This window comes from Gossypium raimondii, chromosome 11 (assembly GCF_025698545.1).
Source record: "Gossypium raimondii isolate GPD5lz chromosome 11, ASM2569854v1, whole genome shotgun sequence".
In the NCBI taxonomy this organism is placed as follows: domain Eukaryota; kingdom Viridiplantae; phylum Streptophyta; class Magnoliopsida; order Malvales; family Malvaceae; genus Gossypium; species Gossypium raimondii.
In genome coordinates, this window is record NC_068575.1 from 17,555,443 (window position 1) to 17,574,007 (window position 18,565).

An 18,565-nucleotide genomic window follows, 5' to 3' on the forward strand; every position below is an offset into this window, starting at 1 on the left:
GTTTAAGTATGTTTGAAGATCCTCATTTGAAGGTCTAAGTTTTTTTACTTTGTATCTTTATTCTATCACCAAAAAAAAAAAAATTAAATTGTACAGGTGATTATAAAGTTGCGTAAACAAATAAGTTTTTTTTAATAGACTCTTAAATATTAAATATTCAATACACGGTTAATGTCATTGAATTAAATGAATCGATATGAGTTTATATTAATTTATATTAATTTGTAACATTTTTTAATTTATATAATACAAAACCATAATTCTAAATATTAAATATTTATATCAGTTGGCTAATATTTTCTAAATATTAGTATTATTGAAATGTTTTAAAATTGAATTGATACATACAACTAAATCCGTGTATAATTAAAAATTTGCCTCGATTATATAAAAATTATTATAATAAATTATTAGTTTTTGTAGTATAAACAAATTACTAGTTTTAATATGTATTATTAACGTATTATAATTTCATTTATTTAAATTAATATTAGAAAAACTTGATTTTTAATTATTTGGCACTCTGAAAAATCACCATTGTCGTCAATAATTATTGTAAATATATGGAAACTATAACTTAAGCTATAATATGTTAAATTATTTATTACTTTTTACTAAATTATTTATGAGATTTTGTTAAAAAATACTTATGAGTCTAACTTAAAATTAATATTGAACAATTTTACAAAATAAAAATAAAAATATATGAAAATAAATGGAAGCTTGTCATAAACAATTCAAAGTAGGTGTTTTTTTTTTCCTTTTTATGTTTAAAAAACTGTAAAAAAAAAGTTAAATATTTTCAACACATAGACAATTTGTTTATAAAAAAACATTTATAGATTACTGTCACATATTTTCATAACAATTAATAAATTCAAAACTTAAAACTGATTAAAAAAAATTAACATTGTCAATATTTTACAAATAATTAATATATTTGTACACCTGAGACAAATGACTTGCAACTGTGGGAGATTTGACACACTTCGTTTTCCATGTGCTCATGCAATTACAACATGTAGCAATCAACGTTTGGATCTCATGAGGTTTGTGGACGAAGTGTACAAATTAGAAAACATGTACAATATGTGGAGACATGTATTCCCACTTGTCCCAAATGAACGTAGGTGGCCGCCTATATCGAGTGCTCCATTTAAGTTGTTACCTAATAAATTATTGCGTCGCAAACCAAAAGGTCAACTGACGTCGACTTGAATACGGGATAGCATGGATATTTGGGAGAGGCCCAACCAACCAAGTTATGTGAGTGGTGTAGAAATCTGGGTTATTCAATGTCGTCATGTCCATATCGAAGGGACAATACAAGTATAACACGTCATTAACATCAATTTTATTGTAATCGGGTATCCACATATAGCCTTGATATAAATTTGTGAAACAATACCAACTGAAATGAAAAAACGATATTCATTTAAAAATATAATAATATACATCATCGATACAATATAAACATTTTATATTTATTTAAATGTTAACATGACGAGCACAATGATAAAGTAAATCAGTGCAAATACCGGTTAGAATCTATGCCACATCGAGGTGGTCGATGGTTGCTCGCCAGATTCCTTCTTGGTTCAATCTCCGATTGGGGTTCTGGCCTTGGCATCTCATCTTCTTTGCCTTCGGTTGATTACAATGGGTGTAACACCCCTTACCTGTGTTCCTTACCGAAACAGAGTATGAGGTATTACTAGAACTCAAACACTTATAATTTTTTTTTATAAAAAATTCGGTAGCATTTCTGCTTATTTTTACATGAAACCCCCTACAAATTTCCAATGTCAATTTCAAACAACTTCAACATTTCCAACCAATTATAGTTATATGTTCAGACATAATTTATCCATTAATAAGCACCAACATATTAAACCGAACAATACTATATATATACACATATTTATACCACATTACATAAATTCATCTATACATGCCATGTTTCAAAAGTGTTGATTGCCAAAATAACCAGAAAGTTGATGATAGAGTGGATGATTTCCTGACTTCGTCCAAGTTCTGAGCTGGCTGATGTCACTATAATCAGGGGAAAATAAAGATGAGTAAGCATATAGCTTAGTAAGTAAACATATGACAAATAAATAAATTTCTCACAAGATTACATAGTGACATAATTTTTATCACACATAAATTTCATTATTTGTTCAATTTCCAGCAAACTATTTTTCTGCATCACAGTTACCAACTTATTTTTATCTAGAGTTACAAGGCTCTAAATTGAATTCCGTAAATTTTTCCCAAAACTAGACTCATATACCTTTCCATCAAAAAATTTTCAGAATTTTTAGTTTAACCAATTAGTACAGTTTATTCTCTAAATATTCCCCTGTTTCACTGCCTGACAGTTCTGACCTCTCCTTACTAAAATTTACTTAACTCTCTGTATAAAATTAAAAAAATGTTCTTGTTTGTTTCTCTAAAAAATAGACTCACTAAGGAGTTCAAGCATGTAAATTTCAAGCCATAATTATTTTTTTTACAATTTTTCGTGATGTTCCAAAGTTAGAACAAGGGATTTCGAAATCAATCCAACCCTGTCTCAATAAAATTTAAATATACCCAAATGTACAACTCCTTTGCTTGCTCTGTTTCTTTGATATGAAAATAGACTCACTCATCTTCAATTTCATATATTATTCAGCATCTAATTCATTTTCCACCATTTATGGTGATTTTTCAAAGTTTCCTAACTGTTGTTATACAAAACAGTTTTATATTTAAATTTGCTCTTTTTAGGTTTTGATATTTCCTTTCACCTTACACATGGGTTGATTAAGTATCAACCCCAATATTCCTTACATAACCTTGTCCACCATATATAAATATTTACCTTTCCAATTTTCCCGTTGAACACTCGGAATGTTATCCGTTATCGGTGGATTCAGCACTTAGCAACCACTAGTGATTCGGGGAATCAGCACTTAGCAACCCCTTTCACATTCAAAAATACGGTGGAATCAGCACTTAGCAACCACCAATGAATCGGGGAATCAGTACTTAGCAACCCCTCTCACATTTAAAATATGGTGGGATCAGCACTTAGCAACCACCAATGATTCGGGGAATCAGCACTTAGCAACCCCTTGGGGAAATCAGCACTTAACAACCCCCTTCACATTTAAAATACGGTGGAATCAGCATTTAGCAACCACCAATGAATCGGGGAATCAACACTTAGCAACCCCTTAGGGGAATCAACACTTAGCAACCCCTTCGGGGAATCAACACTTAGCAACCCCCTTTATATTCAATGTACTCCGGCCTATTCCGAGTGTTCAACCGAAAACCGTGTTTTTCAACACTTTACCACCTTTCCCAACTTAACCACATTTTTAGGATCTTTGTCAAGTAATTATTTTATGTTCAATTAAATCTCAAAAAATATTAAATAATATAAAAATAATGCATTAATTCACATGTTTACTTACCTCGGTGCAAAATATCGTGATTTTGCAATTTACTCCACGATCTTCTCTTTTCCCCGTTTGAGGTAGTCTTCTCGTCTTTCTTGATCTATAATAGCAAATTTAAATCATTTAATGTTCACATTTATTAAAATAGTCCTCGACCCAACTTTTCAAAAAATTACAATTTTGCCCCCAAACTTTTGCATATTTACACTTTCATCCCCAAGCTTGGAAATTAAACTTCATCTCTTATTCTTATGTTTTATAACATGCTGAACATTTTTCCCTTCTATGGTAACATCAAATTCTCACTCTAACACACACTTTTGAACATTAATTATTTTTACCGATTATGTCAATTTACCCGTTTTCGCTTAAAATCGCTTAGCGAAAGTTGTTTAATATAATTTTTAACTTCATATTATACCATAAAACAGTAAAATAAACACATTTCACCTATGGGTATTTTTCCAAATATGAACCCTAACATGAATTAATGGTAGAATAAGCTAAACCGAGCTACGAGGATTTCAAATATGTGAAGAACATTAAAAACGGGGCTAGGATGCACTTACTATGAGCTTGAGAAAGTGAAGAAACCCTAGCTATGGTGTCTTCCAAGTTTTGGCAGCAACTTAATGAAGATGGACACCATTTTTCCATCTTTTTCCCATTTTAATTCTATTTATTTACTAATGACCAAAATACCCTTACTTAAAAAAATCTATTTCACTAATTCTATGCCCATTTTTGTCCATCAATTAACTAATGGTCTAATTACAACATAAGGACCTCAAATTTAGAATTTCATGTAGAACTCAACTTTTACAATTTTTACGATTTAGTCCTTTTGACTAAATTGAGTGCCCAAACGTCGAAATTTTCGAACGAAATTTTTACGAAATTTTTCCATGAAATTTTAGACCATAAAAATATAATGACAATAATATTTTCCTTCGTCGGATTTGTGGTCCCGAAACCACTGTTCCGACTAGGCCTAGAATCGGGCTGTTACAATGGGTTACTCCTCGGTTGCCATTGTGCATTCTCCAGTCTAGGAATAAGTGGTTGGGAAGATGAACCACCTTATTAGAATGATCTCGGAGGTGTTTACGACACAAACGATGTATGAGTATAACTATATTGTGTCCCATACACTAACGACATAGAGATTGGACTCTCAGTCAGTGCCCAAAACATAGACGACATGTAACATCACATTTTTAGTGGTGTCAAAAACGGTGATTTTGGGACCATGATTCCTGATAGTGAGTTAGTAGTTTATTGTTTATTTATTATTTACAGGATTATTACAAGGTCGTATTAAATTTTTGTTAGAAAATTTTATCGTTTAAATAGTTAATTAAGTAAAAAGGAATAAATAGTAAAAGCTACAAAAGTTAATTTCTATTAGCTAAAGGTGTTAAATAGTTATATAATCATGAATTGATGGACTTATATGGTAAATATATCATTTATATTGATAGTGGATGGTTTAGGTGAGATTTTTCATAAAATTTTATTAATTTTAAAAGGTTAAAGTTGTAATTTAATAATTAAATAAAATTTAAACAAAAAAAAGCCTAATCATCATCATCTTCTTCATGGGCACAAAAAAAAATTGATTCACAATTGTTGAGAAACAAATAGATTCGACCAAGCTTAGTTGTTATGCATGGTATGTAATTTTTTGCCTGTTTCTAATGATTTTATGTTTTTGTGATCGTTTTAGTTTAATACCAGTCTGTTGATAAACGAGGGAGAGGAAAAATCGTCGAGTTATCGTCATTGCGTAACGTTAGCTATCGTGTTTTGGTAAGTTCGTATTACGTTTATTATGTTTATAATGATTATACTTACTACGTGTTTAATAAAACGGAATTGAATGTTGTTATTATCTATTGAATGATTAACTAAATGAAATAATAAAGTGAGTATGAGATATACTGGAAAAGCAGGCCTTAAGTCGGTAGTTATTTAGCAGGCATTGAGCCGATGTTTATTTAGCAGGCATTGAGCCAGTGTCTATTTAGCAGGCCTTTAGCCGGTGGTTATTTAACAGGCCTTGAGCCGATGTTTATTTAACATGCCTTGAGCCGGTGGTTATTTAGTAGGCCTTGAGTCGATGTTTATTTAGCAAGCCTTGAGTCGGTGTTTATTTAACAGGCCTTGGGCTGATGTATATTTATCAGGTACTATGTACTCGTGAAGGATACCGTATCGATAGCTTGAGATCCTACATGTGTTGCGGATTCTCTAAAGCTTGTGTGAGCAGTATCGTGTATCGATTAAAGTCCTTAGGTTAGATTGTATGAGCATTACCCTTTCGTGTATTCAAAGTTGATTTACTTTTGTTCTCCGAGCAAAATAATTAATTATTAAAAGGAAAATAGGATGAAATGATATGATATGATGAATCGTATCTTAGTATGTGATTATTTGATGCATTGTATTTTGATGATATGGATCATCCAGGTTTAAGTATTTTGAAAAGTTGAAACGATGATATATGGCAAGGATCATTAGTTTCATGTTTTGTATATTTTATAATTAAGTTAACAGGTATGTGTTGTTTTGTTTTACGAACTTACTAAGCTTTATGAAAGCTTACTTTATTTGGTTTGCTTCATTGCAGATCGTTGAATTTTCACTATCGATTCGAACGTCGTTGGAGATCACACTATCCGACAACTTATTCTATAGCTTTTTTATTTATTTTGACCCAGTTATAAGTGGCATGTAAATAGGATTTTGGATATCTAAATTATAAGTATTTTGGTCATATGATGGGCACTTGAAATTATGGTATTTGTATTGATGTAATCCTATTTGGTAACTTGGTTGGTTGTGGTTTGTGATGGTAGTTGCATAAGTTGATATTTAGATGCATTTAAATGGTTGTGTTGGTAGTTTAGGATAATATGCAACCTTGAAATGCTTTGTGTTTGAAGAATGGCTAATTTGGTCATGGTAAGATATGATATTATGATATGTTGAATGAACATTTGATGGTTTGAATGATGATTGAATATTGGTATGTGTTATTTTACATTTGAAGGATGTTTGAAAGAATTTTTACTTCTAGTACATGTTTGATTTGATGATAGGAGTTTATGTTTCAAATTGATGTGCCATTGAAGGCATATTTGTTAGGCATTTAGGTTGGATGATTTTGGTATGTTTTGGCATGTTTTGATGTGTTTTGAATAGGTAAAAATGATTGGAAATGGTTTGGCTTGGAACATTAGAAATGGTAGATGAAAAATGCTTGGTTTTGAAGTTATTTTAGATGCATACGGCCATGTGCCACACACGGTCTCCCACATGGCCGTATGGCTGTTTGATTTTAGGTACAGGATTTTTCACACAGTCACAGTTAGTTACATAGTCTAAGAACATGGGCGTGTGAAGTGGCCACACAACCATGTTTGGGGCCACACAGGCTAGCCTCTGTCACACGGCCTAGGCACACAACTGTGTGACCCTTGTTTACACTTTTGTTCAAAATTTTCATAGAAATTTCAATTTAATCCAGAATTGATCTCAGTTTATTTTAAATGTTCCGTAAGTTTGAATTAGGTCCCAAATTGATTGAAAAGCATAGAAATGATTGATGATGAATTATTTTGATTATCCTTCAATAAATTATGAAAAATGTTAAAGTTTTATAGCTGTAACACCTTATAGCTTGGGTTGGTGACTGGATCGAGTATAGGATGTTACACGACTTTGGTGGCGGTGACATCGTCGTTGTCGAAAATGTAGATGGCATAGGCGTGTAATACATTGGGGAAGGAGGTCCGAAAACAAAACTTGGCATAGAAGTAGAAGTAGGAAAATGTGGTGGAATATATGGTGCTTGTGTGAAAATGAAAGGGTTAGTATACGCACCAGAGTAAGACAGTACATACTGACTAGTGGGTGGTGCAGCCATTGGTGGTGTTACAATCGGTATCGTTTCTTGCGTAGGTGCCAACGATGGACTTGCCTCGCCAGTTCTTGAATGTATAGGGGATCGTCGTGGCTTCCTCGTATGCGGTTACTCCTTGCCTCTTATCCATACAAGTATGGCTTGCCATAAATCCTAAATCATGGCATGTAATCCGAATCATAGACTAACTTCAGAGCGACAATGGCCTTGTGAGTAGGTAAGAATTCGTACCTATTGTCCCACATGTTGATGTATTGCACATGGAATATCGGCCAATTTTCACCCATTCGACCCCGCAAATTGATAGGATGCACATCATCGAGGTCTTCAGGTGCCACAAGAATTGATTGTTGGAACCTAATTACCGTAACACTCTATCCGACTCGTGCATCTTGACGGTAGCGTACACTACTAATGGCACATTCATGTGCCAGATGTTTGAATTCACAAAGAATTACTCAAGGATACATTCTTGAATCGTCGGATTCTCGTATGGTGTTCATTCAAACTATATTAAAATAATAAAAACTTTGGTGATATTTGTGTACTAATGAATCTCAAATCAACAATGTTAATATTATCTGATTCAAATTTAAATAAATACATACCTCCGCTTCCGATCGTTGGTCTAACAGAAGCCGTATATCTTGAAGCTCATTTGGTAATCCCACATAACTCGGCTCATGGTTTTACCTATTGAAATAACTTGTTAGCATAATAATTAAAATTTTAATTAATTTTATTATGGTAAATATATCATTTAATAAATTTTACCTTGTTATGAGGGAGAATGTATATGAGTAGTTTGCTCGAGGATGTAAAAATGGTAGACGGTACGATGCTCATGACTACAGTAGTAGAATGCAACCACCAATTTTAATTTTACGTGATTGCATCGCTCGACACATCTCCTAGTATAAGGTCGCCAACACAGTTGACCCCTAACTAAGTTGCCCACTTCTCTAAAGTTGATGAGTTTCAACAGCCACCTTAGATGGACTAGATTTCGTGACTTATCTGGCATCAGGATACCCTCGATGATTTGAATGATGTATGCCCGAGTGTGCCATTCTCTTTCAACTTTAGTCGAATCCTCATCAAGCCCTCTGAAGTTTCTTTTTAACCAACTCATTTCGATACAGCCTCCATAAATCGTCTCTAGAACTAAACCCAAAAGTTCACCGCATACGCCTTTCCAATCAACCGCGTGAACTGACTCAGTGACTACTGACCCATTCATCGGTAACCCCAACTATAACTGCACATCCTCTAGAGTAATAGTACACTCATTGCATGGAAGATGGAATGTATGTGTCTTAAGTCTCCACCTTTCCACCAACGCGCTTATGAGTGTCGGGTCCAACTTATACCCCCGACCTACAAGGGTCATGTGTGAAAAATCGGCTTCCTCAAGTACAGTTCGATCAAAGGTGATAGAGGAGTGAGTAGATTACAAATGTAGCACTCCAAAATTCAATCTTCTAAATTTTTATGTAAAAAAATGCAAAAATTAATTTCAAATATAACAATGAAATAAAAAAATTAAACAACATTGAAATATATTAAAAAATATTCTTACCATTTGCAAATTGGTTGACGAAAATGTGGTTGCCATCAAAACGAAATAGAGATTCGACCATTTTCTAATTTCAAAAACATGGGTTAATTTTTAATAAAAATATTTTACTAAAAATATTAATATAATTCTAGTAAAAGAATGGTAGAGAAATAAAATTTAAATAAGAATTTAATAAAGGATTGAGAGAATTTTGAGAGATTTGAAAATGTGAGAATTTTTAGAGTATTTGTGAGAAAAATAAAAATGGGGGGTTTATAAGGAGAAGGTGGTAGGTGGTGGGGAATAGTTGTTTAATTAGCCATTGGGGGGTGAGGAAGGCTATTTAATTAGTCGTTCGAAACTAGACACTAGAGGGAGAAAAGCTTCCAGGTGACTAGGTAAACACGCGTTCAGTTAAAAGTGTTTTACTGACAGCATACAAAAAACACGTCTATCTAAAGAGTTTTTTTTTGAATTGCACCTAAAAACGAGTCTACGTGGAAACGTTTTAAAAAATCGGTCTATTCCTTTAATTGCTCCAAAAAAACAGCCTAATCAGATAAATTTAAAAAACGACATTTAATGGTAATTTAGTCGGTCTCTAATTATATTAAATATATATTTTATTTAATTTTCCACCAATAGCCGTGCAATTTAATTTTAAAATATGTTAATTGTAATCCTTTTTCCTCTTTGAAGTTTCTATTTACAAATCAGCTTGAAAACAGAGAGAGAGAGAGAGAGAGAGAGAGAGAGAGAGAGAGAGAGAGAGGTGGAAGAGGGCTGTCGACAATGGCTTCCTCTTCTCTCAGCCTCTTCTTATTATTATTATATTATTTTTTCTTTTCATCATGTGCTTCTCAAGCAATCTCACAATTTAAAGGTATAACTTTCTGATAATTTCCTTTATTTTTCCTCATTGGATTCAACTGTTTTTGTCATCTGGATGATTCTATTTTCTTTGCTTGCTTAGAAATGGTTTGGCAAATTAGGTTCGGGTTTTTATTTTATTTTATTTTTTTCTCATTCCTTTAACGTGGCTGTTCTTCGATTGGTTTAGAAACCTGAATTGCAACTGCTTCAATTTATTAATTTCCGAAGAAGATGTACGGAACAATAAGAATATTTGCCTAGGTTTTTGGGTTGGTCTCTGATTTCCATTTTTACAGTAGCCTTTGATTCATAGAAATCGTACTATTTACTTATTTTCTCATTTCTCATCGCTGGTAATCAGTTTTCCGCAGGTTTCTTTAGGCCTTCCTAAAAAAGGTTGACAGCTAAAGGTTGTTTTAACTATAAATGACTAAGATTAGACGTGCCAAATACTTGTTGTAGCCTTGGGGAGCTATGAAGGCTTTTTGTAGTGTTTGGATAAATGCATGGATTGAATGATCACTTGATGCTTTGTAATTAATTAATTTAGAAACTGAGCTCTATCAGTGTTCCCTTTAGGTTTACCCTATAGAAAGTATATTATGCAATTTGTGAACCGGAGGTGAGGGTGGGTTTATTTCAGTAACTTGATGGAAATCTATAATGCATGACCTTGGTCCATGTTTTTTTAGTTCTATCTTGCACCCTTGCCAATACTTTTTGTGTCGTTTTCAACTGTAGTAGGTTTTATAATTGCAGGCATTGACTTAGGAAGTCCAGCACTAGATGTTAACCCAGCTCCCCTTTATGGGCACTCATCTGTCCATGGTTCAAAAGATGTTTTATCATGTGACCGAATTCGAGTTTCTGGTCACTCAAGATTGAAACTTAGGAGTTATGCCAGTTCCGTTCGAGTTACTTTAGCTCCATCTGTCCTAATACCAGAAAGATTACACAGCAAAATACATGTTTGCTTTCATCGGTAAGTTTTGACTCTCAATCTACTCTTCTTCTGCATGAAAACACTTCAGAAGTTTGTTGTCACATATGGTGACTGAAAAAGTCTTGCAGGAATGCTTCACTTGGATTATGCAAGTGTGAGCATGAAAATTGGAAGACAGTGGAAAAGGGTATATGGCTCTCTGTCATGTCACCTTATGATGATAGATTTATAGATGTGAAGTTTATGGGTGATGTGTCTGGCTCTGTCACAATTGCTCTTGAAGAAGGTATGATTATGTGTTATTTGTGTTCCTTTTAAAAGAATTATGTACTTGATTGTGATTGTTAGTTTGTTGAAATTGAACTTTATTTTTTATCTTTTTGCAGATTTTCAGCAATGGCGGCTTGTGTTTCTAGCTTTAGGATTTGTTTTGTTGCTGTTGGCACCATTTGCCAGCAAGTGGGTTCCTTTTTACTACAGTAGTTCAATGGCTGTTGGAATTATTCTTGTCATTATAATCCTTCTCTTCCAGGTATTTTGCCATTCGTCAACAAATTCCTTGCACCTTATTTATTTTTAAAATATCCCTCATTCTTTCACTTATTTATTTCAAATTTCAATGCTATCATAAGTAAATCTCATGAAATTTTAAGTACCTTATCTTTCTCTGTTGACGATTGGAAGCTACCTATTGTTTTCCATGTATTTTGAAGAACATGGATCTGTATTGAAGTTCCAGTTCCATGTAAATCTGTAGCTGAAATCTGTCTGTTTACTTCCTTTCATAGTGCTCAAAATTAAATTGATTGATTATTGATTCCCTTCCTGTCTCGTCAGATGCTCATCAGCTCACACACTATGATTGGATTATTTGGGAATCTACTAGTTATTAATTTCCTTAAGACCTATGTTTAAGTTATGTCAATGCCTGAATTATGGTCTTAGCTTCAGCTTTTAACTGTGTGGATTTACTTTTGCCAAGCAGGGAATGAAATTGTTGCCAACAGGGAGGAAAAATATCTTCTATCTTGGTATATATGTCCCAGTGGTGAGTCTTTATTTTCATTTCTTTATAGTTTAACTAATGTTTCATCTACTTTGGGCTGCCAATAAACTCAGTGTTCCGTTAATTTTTTCAGCTTGGAGCTGGATCTTTTCTTTTACATCATTTCTCTGGGTTGGTAAATTCGATTCTTGTCAATTTTGGGCTTAGTGAAGAGATGCATAACCCAGTAAGTTCTTTACAACTGTCAACTAGTTCTCCCTCCTTTCCTTTTCTTCCCATAGGAATTAATATTTTCACCACATGATATTTAATATGGCCCCCTTTATTGTCCATAATTTATGTGTGTATGATTTCATTCTCTAATGTCTTCTTTGAAGTTTTTTTTTTTTCCCTTTTAAGAAAGCATTATTTCAAATTGAACCAAGTAATTTATTTTGCATATTTTGTTACAGGTTGCTATATTTGTTTTGGTTGTAATTATCCTATTAGGAGCTGCATTGGGGTACTGGATGGTAAGAAAATTCGTGATCTCAAATGATGGAAGCGTTGATGTTGGTGTGGCCCAGTTTGTAAAATGGGCCATGCGTATCATTGCAGCTACATTTATTTTCCAGGTCTGCTTCTACACTACCAACAGTGCCTCCTTTAGTTGATATGCAACCTAGGCTATGTAGCAAGTTTTCTTCTTTTTATTTGAAACTTCCTCAGGGTCAGGTGATAGCTCCTGAAACCCATTAGGGGATGCTGTTAAATATGTCAAATACAGTAGATTTTCCATTATATGCCCAGAAATCGCTTGAGGGCGGATAAATTGACTCATTCATCCTACTTTGAGAAAAACTCACTGCCTCTTATCTTTAATGGGATCTCAAAAAATTCTAAATTAGAATATTAGATTATTGATTAGCTAGGTTACAGGTTGGACACTTGAGTTTGAGATGCACCTGGCTTTATTTGCCTCTATGGTTTCCCACTTTGGTGCACTAAGTTGTTTTTCTGGGCTACCTTTTACTTGTATAAGGTCAGCCAGTTTTTTCACCTTCCCTAGCGTCCAAGTAAATCACTTGCATGCCATCTGCTGGTTTAGCTGTCGCTTATTAATGGATAAATAATTTCCCTTAGAAGAAGAGTGTTAATTTCTTTCAATGTATGGCGTGGTGGCATCTTATGTTTCTGTCAACAGCCATATGGTTTATTGGTAAAGTGCTGACTTTTAGTTCCAATGATCTGGGATCAAACATTGTCAACCTATGTTGCTGAGACTAGTGGGAGTGTCAGAAATGAGTATGTGTCCAATATGGGTATGTTCAATTTTTTCTAGGTTTTCCTATGTATTTGGGGGGTTCCTTCTGGAATCATTTCCTCATATTTGTGTCCAAATATGTGTTGGATATGGATGTCAGACACGGGTACTTAAAGAAAAATGAAGAGTCTAAGCAATGTAGTTGGAAACCTCAAATAATAAATAATAATAAAAGATGCCTTATATTTAATTTTTCCTATCTTGCACTGTTTTTCTACTCTTTCCAGAGCACTCTAGATACTCGGCTGGCAGTGGTGGTATTGGCTTCTTCTGCTATCTGTTCTCTCATCACATCAACTAGAAGGAATACTCACATGTAAGTTAAACATAGCTCCCTCCAATTCCCTTTTCATGCTTATGATCAATATGCCTGCCTGAAGAAGGTGATTTTGTTAGGCTTTGTTAATGGTCCTTTTCATGTAAAATTTGTTCGTTCCAGTAAATAATCATATGATACGACAGCCCCTGAGTTCGTTTCAATATCCTTTATTACAACCAAACAGTCATTTTATTTAGATTACCTTAACCAACTTGACTTGTAGTAACATTTTGTCTAAATTGAAAGCCAAGTTCACCAAATTATTGTAAATCTCAGTTTTCATTTCTAGCCTCGGTTTATTTGAACCATGAATTTGGCATTCTGGCTTATGTAGGAACCAACCACGGTCTTGGGATGAGGGTCCTTGGGTGCAACGGTCAAGGCCGGGAATAATAAACCAAGGCCGTGCTGAATTTTTTGATAGGTCTCCAAGAATGTATCCTAATAGGACATTGTGGAATGGACATACTCCACTGACTTCACTAACATGGAATAAATTTCCTGCAAGAGGTAATTTTGCTTTTAAATGTACTTCACTGTTCATACTAGTTCATTTTTCTTGGAGCACCATTTTGTTTTTCTTTCCTGCTTCAATTAATATCAACAAATGGATTTGTTTCTTTCTAATTTTTAGGCGGCATATGTGATCAAAATTACTATTCTAGCTTTCACAAGACACGTAACCGAAAGAAATTCACGAAACAAGAATGGAAAGATTTCACTCGCGAGTCTACCCGGCACGCCATTGCAGATTTGGCAGCAACCCCAGAGTTCACTGATTGGATGATTGAACATGCTGACAGGATTAAACTCCTTCCGTGTGATAGTTCAGAAGAATCAGTTGGAAGCAAATCAAATTCGTCCGATTATGATGAAGAAGGTAGCTCCAGCCGGTTCAGATTATTTAACTTGTAGCCTCCTATACGAAAATGGTTATCTTTGAAAAGTTAGCCCCAGATTTAGGAATCATGTTACTCAAATTCAAGTGTGAATGTTGGATACAGATATTTGTTGTCGGAGAGTCAGGTCCTGATAATCAAGTCCAGATATGGGTTGAACACAGATAATTGGAGAGTCGGAGTAATGCCAGATAACATGTTTATTTTACAAGTGAATTGCTGGCCTCGTGTCCAATGTTTGGGGAAAAAAACTATTCTAACCATTTGATAGGCTGTAGAAAATCCAGTATAATATTCTGCATATTGTACAGATGACGCTGACAAAAGATATTATTTTAGCAATTTACATATGAGAAAAATAATTCCTATTTTTCATAAAATATATTTGTATAACTTTCAATATTATGGTAACATTGATGCCCAAATTAGCCGACCATATTCTATGTTGAGCTTGGGTTTGTACTTGCCTTGTTCTGATTGTTGTTGTTGTTCCATTCCAAAGAAATTAGGGAGTCTGATGCTTCTCATTGAAGCATTCACCTGTCGGGATTTGGGTTTAAAAATAAATATCATATCTTTGCTTCCAGATTTTCCTCCAAAGATGAATGTTTGTAATATTTGGAGTACTAAGAGAAAAAGGTGTTTAAAAAACCTCCCAATTTGTTCGGTTATTGGCATTTTCATGTACCCAAACTACCTAATCCAATGGATTTGCAAATAGCATCCCCATATAAGAAATTATGAATGATTTGATCCAATTTTCTCAGAGACAACTTTTAGTGTCGTAACAAATAAGGGTATAGAGGACAAACTAAATTTGATGAGATTAAGTCTCCCTAAAGATGGATGTTAGGAGCAAAATATGATGTTAGAGTTTCACTGGATACAATTAATTATAAAATTAAACACTAATGCTTTTATTTTATATACTAAGCTTGGTTGATCCTAAACAAAAAGCGAAGTTGATTTAATAATTTCTTTTCCGATTTAAGGTTAGTCTTGTTTAGGTCTAGAGTTGACACAGGTAAAGTCCTTTCAACAATGACAAGTCTAATATTCGAACTTAATGTTAGACAAAACATGTTAGCGAACAAAATAAATTAAATATAAATAAACACATATGAAATAAAATATAAATAGAATGATTTGTAATTAATTTATCAAATACGAAAATAAAATAAAACCATAATTAAAAGTTGAAATAAAGAAGAATCGAGATTCTACCAGACGTTGAGGCCTGTGAAACACAGTTTCCTTAAGACAGATTCGGCCGCTCCTACGGTACTTGGAGAAACATTGGTCGAATGTCTCCTAGGATACAACAACAACAATGATCAAAGTAGTAGCACCTCTACAACGATTAATCGAATGAACGTTGCCTCTTTCTATCACCGGAACGTTTTAAAAATACGGAGAAGAAAAGGAAGAGTTTTGAGAGTAAATGAGTTTCAGTGTGAGAGAGTATGAGTGTGTAAATTTCTACAGAATACACAACCTTTTATAGGCATTTAGAATGGTGGAAAATTTGGAAATAACCACAAAATCTACCATTAAGGAGCCAAAAAATTAATTTGATTTAAAAATTAAATCAATTTGATTGGAATCAGATATTGTCCATATATAATCATATTATGTCTGTTGAGAAAAAATAAAATCATGTTGGGTTTGAAATATTAGCAGGCTCATTTGGGCCCGACTGGTTCGGACATTTCGCGTTGCCCAAGTCGTGCGGGTCCGCCCCAACCCCGCTGGGTTTGGACCTACACTCCCTACACGCGAGGCAGGATTACAAGCTTAGTCATTCAATTACCTTTCAAGAGGGTTCACATATATAAACACGCCTCACACTTTGGTATTTAACCAATGTGGGATCTAAGTCTTTACTTTTCCTCAACAATATTTCCAAGTAGCTTACTTTGAGCATCAATTTCTCATTCATCACTCAACATTGACTTGATGTGGTGATAGAATCTACGATCGATAGTTGCATAGGGTAGGTAGTTATCCACCCTTGAACCTTCTCTTGCGCAAGTATATTTACTTTACTGGATGACCAGTAAACGTGATGTCCTTGAACTGTTCTACCTTTTGTGTAAACGATAATATACCTCACACAACTACCTCCCTGGTAACGTTTTAGTTCTCATAGGTATGTTCATATAGCCGTGAACATATCTTGGTTCTGTAAGAGTTTGAGAGAACTATGCCCCAATAATTTCCTTGAAGCGGCCCCACTTCACTCTCACATAGGTGATTTATGTTGTTCGGCTCACCAAAACATACAATGGTCATTAAAAGCATCACTTAAACTCTCTCATTTTTAGTCACTGTTTACATCATAGGAACGAACTTGGGATAAGTACCCCCACAATGACCTCATAAGGTCTATGCAATTAGGTTGTCCCTTTGAACCTAGATCTTGGGACCTCTAGTCAACTAGGTAGGGTTTTCCGTCACACAGCGCCTTTTATTTTCGTGGGCATTAGACACATTCCTTTCGATGTTTTCTTAACATGATCTCATTTTAAGCCTTTAGTTAGCGGATCCACAATTTTATCAAAATCAATAGAGATAATTCCGTTTGAGATCAGTTGTTTTAATGGTATTGTGTCGATGATGCATATGTCTCGACTTACCATTATACATTACGCTAGCAAGACACCCCCACACTTTGAAGTAGTTGTAGGATGATTTTCTACTTTTCCATAACTCATATGGTATCTTGTCCCTTTTCTTGCGAGATACCTTATATAAAAGGTAATTAACTCATAGAAGCGCCCCCTCACATTTCCTATGATAACCCAGAGCTTTTTAGCAGTACGTTCATCTTTTCCTTTAGAGTATGATTTTCTGCTCAGCTACTTTATTTGAGGAAAGTATGGCGGTGTTATTAAGTTGTGTACAGTATTGAAATGATTCAACATATCCACCACCACAATCACTTAATCTTTTTATTAAGTTGGTTTTCAAATTCTTGCTTATAGAGAATATATTCTCTTCATCTTAGCTCGTAGAAATGAAGGTAATAAACATTTTTATTCCTTCTTCTCGTTTAAGCAAGCTTTACAAGAATTGCTATGTATTAGATCAAATGGTTTTTTACCTTTGTTAATTTTGCCTCACCACGTGTTTCACATTTATAATTATAATTATTGTGAAACAAAGGAATATGCTCTAAGTTAATTTATGTACGTGAAGTGTCATAATTAACATGTCTGAGCCTACTATGCCATAATTAAATGACTTAAGCATATAAACAGAAAAAGAATAACATTCTTATTCATAGTTCTGATTTTATTGAGATAGCATTTAGTTTAATACATATCCCCTTCCCACAAACATTCCCCCTTTTTAAAAAACATTCTTATTCATAGTTCTTGCGTATGTTAGGCATATAATTCCATATAGAACACTTCCTTGGAAATTTCTTCCACAGCATTAGCCTCATTAGCTCTAACTTTCTTTGGGATCCTATAGTCGGATGACTTGTGCCCTATCTTGTTGCAATTGAAGCATTTTCCTTGAAATTTTTTGCTTTTTGAAAACACCGCATTTTGGTCCTAGTTTAGACTCATTCTATGATTGCTTTTCCTTCTTAAAGTATTTCTTGACTTTTATAACGTTTGCCCTAGCAACATTGTCATTTGCTGCTTTGTTGAGCCTCTTTTCCGTACCTCTATTATCTTTTTCAATCCGAAGTCTGACAATTAGGTCTTCCACTGACATTTCCTTTCTTTTGTCATTTAGGTAATTCTTGAAGTCATTCCAAGTAGGAGGAAACTTCTCAATAATGGCTGCCACTTGGAAGGATTCACTTATTATCATCCCTTCAGCAAGAATTCCATGAATGATTAGTTGAAGTTCTTGCACTTGATTCACAACTAATTTAGAATCAACCATTATAAAATTCAAGAATTTAGCAACTAAGAACTTTTTAGTTCCAGTATCTTCGACTTTGTATTTATGTCCAACGATGTCCATAATTCCTTAGTTGTTTTTCACCACTATACACATCGTACATTGCATCCAACAATCCATTCAGGATGCAGTTTTGGCATAAGAAATCTGCATGCTTTCAAGCTTCAATAGTAGTGAAAGCGGTAACTTCGTCTACCTCGCCCTCTTTAATAGTAGGAGGGTTATTTTTCAAAAATTTGGCCAAGTTCAACATGGTCAAATAGAACAACATTTTCTGTTACCACATCTTGAATTTTTGTCCCGAGAATTTTGCAGGTTTCTCCTTGTGGCTTACAGCAGCAACCATCGGCAATACTGAGTTTTGGATTGAAG

General features: G+C 34.1%; 1 protein-coding gene across 3 annotated transcripts; it reads left to right on the plus strand.

Moving 5' to 3' along the window:
- The first annotated feature begins 9,642 nt into the window (after window positions 1-9,642).
- On the plus strand, window positions 9,643-14,655 carry LOC105804413 (uncharacterized). 3 transcript variants are annotated; one of them, XM_052624467.1, is made up of 11 exons: window positions 9,643-9,815; window positions 10,550-10,787; window positions 10,877-11,034; window positions 11,135-11,280; window positions 11,734-11,796; window positions 11,888-11,980; window positions 12,207-12,368; window positions 13,285-13,373; window positions 13,711-13,886; window positions 14,011-14,256; window positions 14,381-14,655. In XM_052624467.1, exons 1-11 carry the CDS (start codon window positions 9,725-9,727, stop codon window positions 14,407-14,409), a joined length of 1,491 nt encoding a protein of 496 aa, XP_052480427.1. In that variant the 5' UTR covers window positions 9,643-9,724; the 3' UTR covers window positions 14,410-14,655. The 3 variants fall into 3 exon arrangements, with proteins under 3 accessions (XP_052480427.1, XP_012492475.1, XP_012492477.1); XM_012637021.2 differs by having other exon boundaries at window positions 9,644-9,815; window positions 14,011-14,655; XM_012637023.2 differs by having other exon boundaries at window positions 9,645-9,815; window positions 10,565-10,787; window positions 14,011-14,655.
- The last annotated feature ends 3,910 nt before the right edge of the window (window positions 14,656-18,565 follow it).

What these genes read in the sequence shown, in the direction of transcription:
- LOC105804413 (XM_012637021.2), top strand. Translation starts at nt 9,725, where the DNA reads ATGGCTTCCTCTTCTCTCAGCCTCTTCTTATTATTATTATATTATTTT. An exon ending in CACAATTGCTCTTGAAGAAG is followed by an intron (nt 11,035 to 11,134) that starts GTATGATTATGT and finishes ATCTTTTTGCAG; the next exon opens with ATTTTCAGCAATGGCGGCTT. An exon ending in GTGAAGAGATGCATAACCCA is followed by an intron (nt 11,981 to 12,206) that starts GTAAGTTCTTTA and finishes ATTTTGTTACAG; the next exon opens with GTTGCTATATTTGTTTTGGT.